Source organism: Benincasa hispida, chromosome 1 (genome assembly GCF_009727055.1).
Source record: "Benincasa hispida cultivar B227 chromosome 1, ASM972705v1, whole genome shotgun sequence".
Lineage (NCBI taxonomy): Eukaryota > Viridiplantae > Streptophyta > Magnoliopsida > Cucurbitales > Cucurbitaceae > Benincasa > Benincasa hispida.
Genome location: NC_052349.1, coordinates 3,994,913 through 4,005,210, shown reverse-complemented (window position 1 = coordinate 4,005,210; position 10,298 = coordinate 3,994,913). Strand labels below are relative to the sequence as shown.

The following is a 10,298-nucleotide window of genomic DNA, read 5'->3' as shown; positions in this document are numbered from 1 at the left end:
CCGCATAGCATCGATGCATAGCACCACTGTATGACACCAACGCATCCATCGCCACGTGCCCCTATCGCCACATGCCTCCATCGCCGCATACCTTCCTTGCCACATGCCTTCCTCGCCGCATGCTTTCATGAACAACTGGCACGCGCAACTCCAACGCCCAGCGCCCTTGTCCGTGTAACTTGAGGCTACCGCATGCGTTGTTCTAACCTCTCAAGAGTGCTGTCGTATACCATTGACGTATACCTTCGGCTGCACACCTTCGCATCGCCGCATGCCCCCGTACCGCATGCCCTCACGTAGCCTCACCGCATGCCTCGCATAACACTGTCGCATCCATCGCATCCATCGCGCCGCATGCGTTGTTCTCTTGGCCACACTTTGGCTTCCTTCAAAGCCCCAAATAGCCTCTAAATGAGTAGGGCCAATGCATGGACAACCCTTAGTCATTTTTTTCCTTGGCTTCCAACGCATGGTCATACTTAGCTAAATTTTCAGTAGTTATGACTTATTTCTAAAGCTATTTAACAAATCATATTTAAACACTTAGAATTTTTCTACTCTTTATCTTAGGATCTAACTCATACTTAGTTAATCTCTTTTATTTCCTGCTTAAAAGGGAAAATGGAATTTCGGGTTTCACAGCTTTAATATCGGTTTAAAACCGACATTAAAGAGCTTTAATGTTGGTTGCAATCGACATTAAAGATGGTGTTATTAAAGCCCTATAATGTCGATTTTAAACCGATATTGTACACCGTCTTCAATGTCAGTTTAAAGACAACCACATTAAAGGGCTTTAATAACACTATCTTTAATGTCAATTGTCAACCAACATTAAATCCTAGAATTCTTGTAATGTATGTGAAATATTCCATTGTTTGTTCACTTGTACATGTAATATATTTCATTGTTTATTCGTATATATCAGTTTATTGGATTTTGTTTACAGGTTAATGGTTATTTTAAATATACCTTAGAACATTTTGACGGATTCATGATTATTTTAAATATACCTTAGAACATTTTGTTAGGTATTTGAAAATATTCTAACAAATATATGAAATATATTACAATTTATAAATTAGAGATTGACTCAATGCTTGACATAAATCACAGTATAAACCAGTACATGAAATATATTACAATATATAAATCTTCATAAATTCTATTTACACCACAATATAAATCATAATACAATAAGTCTAAATAAAAAAAAAACACTTGTTTATATCAAATAAATGAATAAATATACCACAATATATATTAAATTTCCTACAAAAGCTAAAAAAAATATTACATATATATCACAACACATATAAAAAAATAGGAAAAAATAAAGTTCATCTTCATACGGGGGTTTATAATACATAACACTCCATCTTCATCTCTTATTTTTTTTCAGTCATGGTTGCCACAGATCTCTCCCCCTGTCGTTGTCGATCGGATTTGCTTGCCCTGTTGTGCCGTTGATCGAACTGCTCCACCTCTCACCATCGGATTCACCCCACGCCGTCCGCACCATCGATTTGTCCAAGTCGTTCGTGTCATCTCATGTCAAGCCATCAATTTGCCCCACGCTATCATCTACCGCCTACAACTCACATCGCTGGAATGAGAAAAAAGAGGGGGAAGGAGAAAAAAGAGGGAAGAGGAAGAAATGAATGTGAATTATGAGGGAGAGAATATATGAAATATATTATTGGGAGAGAGAATATGCATGGCGGAGAGAAGTATGCATGGAGGAGAGAGAAATACATGCATGAAAATATATATATATAAAATGTAGGTGAGAGCCACTTATATGAGTGAAAAAAGGGAGATCAATAGTTTTTTTTTTTTTTTTCTTTTGTATAAAATGAAATGTTTAAGATATTAATGCCTATTAGTAAGGCATTTTATGTAGAAATCCCCTGAAGAAATCTTTTTATTCTCAATTTCGCAGGTAAACCTTGCAGCCAAAGCCCAATATTCAAGCGCTCGGCTTTAATCTTCGGGTTTGGTCCAAATAAGCCACCATGGTCATGGGAGAACTGAAAATTGAGAATTTGTTACTAAATATTATATCAAATTATTCCATATTTTTTCAATTCCTTAACATATATTTGACAGAATTTCAAATGAATATTTCAGTTATATATTTTTTAAAATTAATTTAATATTTTTAAATTTTGAGAAAGATCCATTTGTTTTAAAAAAAATTAAGATTTAAGATATATATAAAATTGTGATGTTAATCTTATTTGAGATTTCATCTAACTCAAAAATATGAATTTCGATATTGATTATGTTCGAAATTTTATATATCAATTAAATTTTTAACTAAAATATCGTTGAACCAGTGACGAAAACTATTTTTACGAATTTTTAAAAAAAGTTTTATAAGCTAAAACAATTTGCCCTGAAAATTCTCTCTAGTTCTTTCTCATTTTGAATTTTGGCACAGAAACGCGAGGAATCTCTGTCGGTTCTGTGCAAATTCCGGCAGAAGAAGGAGGAAAAGGATGCCAGAATCGATGGAAGCTACACCGTCTGTACCTCCAAGCCTCGATCTTCAATCAGTTCGCAGGTTTCTTCTGTCTTGCTTCTATGTGCACTAATTATGTGTAATAATGTATAATTCGACGGCATTTTTACTCTTATTGAAATCGCATCAGCGAGCTAGAAGAGTTGCAGAGATCGTTGGAGGAAAATGAAGCTTATACGCCGGATTCATTAGGTTCTGAGAAGTTACTGAAGGAGTGTGCTCTCCATCTCGAGGTTTTCTTTTGCAGTTTATCTTACTTTTATCCATCCCTTGCTTTTTCTCCATTTTGTGTTAAAGAGAAAAATTTGTGGCTCTTTTTCTTTGAAATGTGCAGAGCAGACTACAGCAGATTCTGTCAGAATACTCTAATGTCGATAGTTTCTTGGGGATTGATGATTTAGGTAATTCTATTAAGCTTACTTTTATGTTTCTTAAACTTTGAAAGCATTTGTGTGTGTTCATTTCAAAATTTTGTCCTCCATTGTGTTAGATGAATTTTGCTTCATTTTAGTGGCTATTACTATATTAACGACTTATATTTCCTTTCCTGCGTTTTGATCCATCTCTCCAATGTTTTCTTTTTTTTCTTTTTTTTGCTCCATAATTTGTCATATCTCTTTCTAGATGCGTATGTTGAACATATGAAAGAGGAACTTGTCGCGGTGGAAGCTGAAAGCAGCAAAATCTCCAATGAGATCGAGGTTCTTAAGAGAACCAATATAGAAGGCATTCTCTTTGTTTATGTTTTGATTTATACTTATCAGCCTCCTCTTTGTGTTGACATCCTCCTTTGGCTTCCAATTACAGATTCTAATAAATTAAAGATGGATCTTGAAGTATTAAAATTGTCACTAGATCGTTTTACATCACAGGTTGGTTTCTATTGCAAACAAAATTTACGATACCAATAGTTACCGGACTAGGATGAGCGGATGATGACCATGATTTACTTAAATTTTCATAAAAGTTGCATTGCTTAAATGTTGAAACGGGATATATCAAGTGAATCCAACTATGGAAGGTGAATGTCCTTGTTTTCATCTCAATAATTAGGCGAATGAGAAATAAGGCAAAAACCAGATGGAGGAAGCTCTAGGAAATGCAATATCTGACAATAATCACCGAAGTCATATTATGTAGCAGGCTTGCTCCTTGTGTTATTTAATTGGTCTGGTTTGTCATTATGGAAAAACAAATGAAAATAGATTCTTTAATATATTGGATAAGATATTCTGCAAATGTTTTTCTAGACGTTACTGCCAATGCTTGGTTTTTGTTTACATGTCTTTCTCTCTCTCTCTCTCTGCTTTTTTTCCCCACCTTCCAATGATTTCCTCATTTTCAATTTTATTTTCTCTATTCTGTTTGGACTAACGTGTGATTAGCATATACTTGTTTATATGCCTAATCAAAGGTCCTTCCAAGTGAGAATGTCTATCACCTTGTTAACATTACAAATTACAATCTTGTAGGATCCTGAAGAGGCAACATTTAATTGCAGCTCTATGAATGGTGAAGATCAGATGAACATAGTCAACCGTGAATGCAATGCATTTGAGGTTGGTTCTATCACTTTTTTGCTTCTGACTTCATTTTTGGTTGTCATATCTTCTTTATAAAATTTTGATCAATTATAAGCAAGTTTCTAGGGAGCGTGCAATGGTTCCGTTAACTGTTTCAACCACGATTTTGCAGCTTAGTGACAAACTATATGTGGTTTGACTTATCCTGAAGTGGTTCTTTTCTTACCCATTCATTTATAAGGCTTACAATCATCAACTATTTTACGAAACTGTTTATGCTTCTTCCAGGTTTTGGAACTTGAAGGTCAGATTGAGCAGAACAAAAAAATTCTAAAATCTTTGCAAGAAGTAGATAAGATATTCAAAAGGTAATATGTGTTTTGAGATGTGAATTGTATTTAAATCTCTTGATCTTGATACCTCAGTTATGTAACTCAGTTCTGTCTCTAAATTACATCTCCCAAGCTTAAGATTTTTAGTCTAAGATCAATTAACATATGATCAGTAGATTAGAAGCATGAAAAATAGATAAACATTAATAAAACGTCCAATTTCATTGCATCAAGAGTAATAAAAAACCGGTCTATAAAATCTGGAGGCTACATTAGTCCCTAAGAGCTAAAAGATTAACTATCATATTTCGCACTGCACAAACAAATCTAATGAAAATACAGTAGTAAAGAGATAAATTGTTTTGGAAAAGGAGAAAAACTAAATCCAACGTGTCAATTCTGTCCTTAAGGAGATATCCACAATCTTGAGCCTCAAATATCTTTTCTGTCCGCTCCAATATGCTCTCCTTGCCCTCAGTTTTTGATCGAAATATCTTAAATCTGAAAATTTCTCTTTGTTGAATCTTCCTGCTCGCAGTGCACGAAACCTGGGTTGTGCTATTGCCATGGCATTGTAGGGTGGTGCCATGGTGCTGCCCTCGATTAGGGGGAAATTAGAAGTTCGGAGTGCCATGACCTTTCAAGGAAGCACCATGGCATTGTGCTGTAGCACCATTGTGCCTTGTGGTAGCACCCTTTTCTTTTTTTTCTTCATGCTGCTGCAGCACCACGATTTTGTAACATGCACCTTGGTGCTATTCCCTCGGATATTAGGCTCCTACCATCTTTGTGTGGTCTTCTCGCATATAGATTCTGATTTTCTCCAAATATCTCTATAGAGTGTAGATCTTCACTCTCTCTTTATCGTTTTATTTGTACACAACAAAAGTATACATACACAAATTTTGTTGAAAAATCAGAGTAGTTCTATACCAATGTTGAAAAAACCAAAGTAGTTCTGATACCATTGTTGAGAAAATGGAGTCGATGAAAAATAAGTAAATGTTGTGGAAGCTAACCAATATCTCAATGTTTGTTAAACAAAGAGAAGAAAAAAGAAAATGAGAGTGAAACTCAAACTTCTTATTGAAGTAGGAAAAAAATTGGTGATACTCAAAATGTAGTACACAAAATTGTGATACACAAAATGCATGGTAGCTCACCCTTATATAGGACAAGGATATGAACCTAATTAATACTACTAACTTACAATTTAAAACAATATTAAAAAAAGAAACTCACAAAAAGTTAAAAGCTTAAAAATAACAAACAACTTAAATCTTAGATCTAACATAGACATCAAACTTAAAAGTAAATATAATAATAAATTTAAAAGACTTAAAAATTGAAATTTTAATGAAGAAAAACCTCAAATCTCAACACTTTTGCTTGAGGGTTTTCTTTGTCGCACCCAACGGTGTGGAAATATAAATTGCCTATGTGGTAGAGCTTTTGTGAGAATGCTGAAAAATTGTTCCATGATTTCACTTTCTTTCTTTCTCTGCTTCTTTCAATAAATAAAATCTTGACTTTGATGTGCCTTATTCTTCCATCTTGTATCAAATTGAAGACACTAGCAACCAAATCAAGTTTTTCTTTTAGATAAGGTAGACTATGCATCTTTCCCCCTTCTTGAAAACCGTTGCAAATCTAATCAATAAAGGTAAATTTGAAAATGTTATCAACCATGTTAGAAGAAGGCAAAATTTTCAAAGCTTCGTTGTTTTCGTTTCCAAAGCATTGATGCCACCTTTTGCTTTCTTCTACTTTGGCATTAAAAGCATGATGACACAATGAGTCATCACATAAAACAAAAGACACAAACTTGGTGTTTGAAAAACACATAAAATTGATTATGCAACAATTGAGCAATACTAAGCAAGTTTTGAGATAACTTTGGAACATATAAAATGTTGGATATTTTATATTCACCTTGCTTAGTATGCATGACAACAGTACTTTTGCCTTCAACTAGTAATGTCTCGCCATGTTCGAGGATTACATAGACCATGTAGATATATCAATCTAGCTAAAAAGATTGACATCTGCGCAATTTGCTAGTTGTTGAGAATTTTGGATTTGGTTTTGTTTACTATAACAAAACTTCTCTGTATGGCCGTCCTTGTTGCAATAATCGCAATGGTAGACTTGCTTGTTTTTTAACCTACAATTCTTTTCAGCATGTTTAGTCTTTTTACAAAAACAAGGAGGAAATTTATCTTTTCTTAACACTCCTCCTTTTTCCATACTCACCCGATTTTTAATTGCATGTCTATCATCTTCTCCAACAAGTTTCTTGTCTTTAAACTTTGCATGGAATGCACCCTCAACTTGCTCCTCATTACGCATTATACCCCTTTTTTCATGGGCTTGTAATTTGCTAATCAATTCAACTATAGAGAGAGTTGTTAGATCAGAAGACTCTTCTATGGTTGAGAGTTTTTACTCAAAATTTATCAAGAACACTGACCATTATTCTTTCCACGACTCTTTGATCTGGAAAATTTTCACTAGCTAGTCTTATCTGGTTTACAATGGTCATCACTTTTGTTGTGTAGTTCCTCACAAAATTTGAATCCTTCATTTTTGACATCTCAAACTCTTTCCTGAGAGTCAACAGTTTGACAATTTTCACCCTTGCACTTTCTTCAAATTCCTCATGCAATTTATCCCAAGCTTCTTTTGCCGTTTTACAATCAATAATCCTAAAAAATATAGGGTCTGATAAAGCAACATGAATCAGATAAAACTTTGGGCTTCTTCAATTTCTCCTCTTCATGAAGTCTGATCTGATTCAACGTAGGATTTTCTCCCAGTGGTTGAGGATCAACATCAGTTGAAACTGATTCCCAAAGGCCAAGTGCCTTAAGATAGGATTGCATTTTAGCAACCCAAAACTGGTAGTTTTCACCATTGAAATGTGGAGGAGAGGAAATACCAAAATTAGAAGACATTTTTCAAATACAAAAAATGGAAAAAAAAAAATCACTATCAAACAAAATCACAGGCCTCTAAACTAAGGCTCTGATATCACTGTTGAAAAAATCAAAGTTGCTCTGATACCACTGTTGAAAAAATCAAAGTAGTTTCGATACCACAGAGAATGGAATCGATGAAAAATAAATAAATGTTGCGGAAGCAAACCAATATCTCAATGTTTGTTAAACAAAGAGAAGAAAAAAGAAAATGAGAGTGAAATTCAAACTTCTTATTGAAGTAGGAAAAAAATTGGTGATACTCAAAATGTAGTACACAAAATTGTGATACACAAAATGCATGGTAGCTCACCCTTATATAGGACAAGGATATGAACCTAATTAATACTACTAACTTACAATTTAAAACAATATTAAAAATAGAAACTCACAAAACGTTAAAAGCTTAAAAATAACAAACAACTTAAATCTTAGAACTAACATAGACATCGAACTTAAAAGTAAATATAATGATAAATTTAAAAGACTTAAAAATTGAAATTTTATTGAAGAAAAACCTCAAATCTCAACAAATTTGACATAATTATCATAAAAGTAACAACAATCAAGTTATAATACACGTGAATTACAGCTCAGAAAGTGTGCTATCAATCTAGTACTGACGCTTCTCTCTCCCTTACTTCCTCATAACTTTCTCTTTCTAGTTTGGATGTTATTGAGCAGGTTGAGGACACAATTGGTGGTATGAAGGTCATTGATGTTGCTGATAATTTCATTAGATTATCATTACGTACACACATTCCAAACTTGGAAGATTTTTCAACCTTACAAAGACTTGAAGGTATAATTGAGAAATCTGTATTGGATCACGAGTTGCTAATAGAAGTTTTGGAGGGGACAATGGAGTTAAAGAATGCTGAGGTATATTTGGTTAAGTACCACAATTAATTGCATCCAAGGTTATGTTGGTGTAATCATTATTAGAATTAAGAGTCTAAGTAATTCCATCTGTTGGCACCTATTTCTCTCTCTCATTTATATAAACTCTGTTGAAGGATTCATTAATAATTTGCACAGATCTTTCCTGGTGATGTCCACTTGCACGATATCATCAATGCTTCAAAGTCAATCAGGTATGTTTCTTAAAAATTCCTGTATACATTTGGCTCCACTGTAGTCATGGAGAATTCGGAGAAACTGGGAAGATTCTGTTTCTTAAATTGTAATGATTTGGCTACTATTTAAAGACTCTTTTGGTCGGTTGGAATTAGAATCAAGATCATTCTAGTGAACTGTTATTTAAATAGGCTTATTTTCAGAGAGAGAAAGAGAGAGTAAATGGAACCATGCAGTTTAATTAAGCATATCTAGCTGGTACTGGCGTATAGGCTGCTATAAACATCATATAGTGACATCACCTCTATTTATCCGTAATTGAGATGATTTGGCTATAACTGATTTATTCACTTGTGGAACTCAGCAATTTATCTTACCCATTCATTGCTTTTGCCTGAGCAGCAATTCTTCATTGGAATGGTTTGTGAGAAAAGTACAAGATAGGATTGTTTTGTGTACTCTTAGGCGGTTTGTTGTGAAGAGTGCAAACAAATCAAGGTGAGTCTCGTGAAATTTTCAGATCTTTTGGATAATTAAAACTAATGTATAAAATAGTAGGGATTTTCCCCCCCTTGTGGAGAATTCCATCTCCATACAGGAATTCCTCAACCCACATTTCCAATATCAGAACGGGATGGGGAATGCACCTCAATCTTGACGTAAAATAATGTAATTCTATCTTTTATTTGTTTTTGAGACTGAAATGCTTACTTTTGATGCAGTCATTCTTTTGAGTATTTTGATCAAGACGAAATGATAATATGTAGTATGATTGGAGGGATTGATGCGTGTATTAAGGTGTCTCAAGGTTGGCCATTAGCCGATTCTCCTCTGAAACTTATATCGCTCAAGAGCTCAGATCATTATACAAAAGGAGTTTCTTTAAGCCTCATTTGCAAGGTGGAGGTAATATGCGTTTATCTTTTTGGTTTTTGTTCATTGTCTTTTCCTTTTTGCATTAGGGGATTATGTGTATATTCATCTTCCGATTATGTCTGCATCCTTCAGAAAATGGCGAATTCCTTGGACGCTCGTATTTGCCGAAATCTATCAAGCTTTGCGGACGCTGTTGAAAAAATATTGAAGGAGCAAATGCATTTAGAACTCCAAGCTGACAGTGGTTAAGAACTTTGGTTCTTCATCATGCGATTCAGATTTCTAAATTCTATCTACTTGTTTCAAGTGCCCTGTAGAGTTGTTGCTGAGGAATTTTGATTTCTGAAAATTTTAGCTCAATTATTAATTGCTATATATTTTTTCCCTTTTGTCTGTATAGACTAAAGATTTGTTGCTTTGTGTATTTATTTATTGTTATTGTTTTTTTTTTACAATTGGGATATCAAAAGCCCTATTTCTTTGCATCTTGCTGAAAGCCCATCCCAGAAGTATCTAGAGAACTTGGGGAGAAACCAAGATTTTATTTTAAAGCTAAATTACGTATTTTATATATAAACCTTTTTAACTTTACCCTTTGTTTCAAAAATACTTTTATTCTTTCCGACTTTTGCATATTCATTTCAAAAGTATCCTTGAATTTTATGGTCTTCATTTAGAAGATGGAAGTTGAGACTTGGAATAGTGTGGCGGTGAGTGTCGATCCAATTTTTCGTCCCAATTTTCATTCAAAATTTTAAAGTATTTCTACTATAATGATAGTTTTTATGATAAAAGGTCATGAGTAATCTTAGTTTTATTAACAAGTTTTGAATCCAAAACTTAGAATTTGGGATCTTGGATGAACTAAACATAACCTTAACTGATTGAGACATATCATGTTTCCAGCTTCAAGCACTTGACTTTTAGGATAAATTTATAGTTTGGTTAAAAGTAAAACATCACAAGTTAGTTGTTTGCTACCAACTAATAA

At 33.9% G+C, this 10,298-nt stretch overlaps 1 protein-coding gene across 2 annotated transcripts; it reads left to right on the top strand.

Annotated features, from left to right (window-relative positions):
- The first annotated feature begins 2,285 nt into the window (after positions 1-2,285).
- LOC120085576 lies at positions 2,286-9,756 on the top strand. Of its 2 annotated transcripts, none has more exons than XM_039041637.1 (12): positions 2,286-2,566; positions 2,655-2,757; positions 2,859-2,925; positions 3,149-3,250; positions 3,332-3,396; positions 3,997-4,083; positions 4,336-4,415; positions 8,020-8,236; positions 8,393-8,448; positions 8,834-8,929; positions 9,154-9,331; positions 9,440-9,756. In XM_039041637.1, exons 1-12 carry the CDS (start codon positions 2,502-2,504, stop codon positions 9,554-9,556), a joined length of 1,233 nt encoding a protein of 410 aa, XP_038897565.1. In that variant the 5' UTR covers positions 2,286-2,501; the 3' UTR covers positions 9,557-9,756. The 2 variants fall into 2 exon arrangements, with proteins under 2 accessions (XP_038897565.1, XP_038897559.1); XM_039041631.1 differs by having other exon boundaries at positions 2,309-2,566; positions 9,154-9,337.
- The last annotated feature ends 542 nt before the right edge of the window (positions 9,757-10,298 follow it).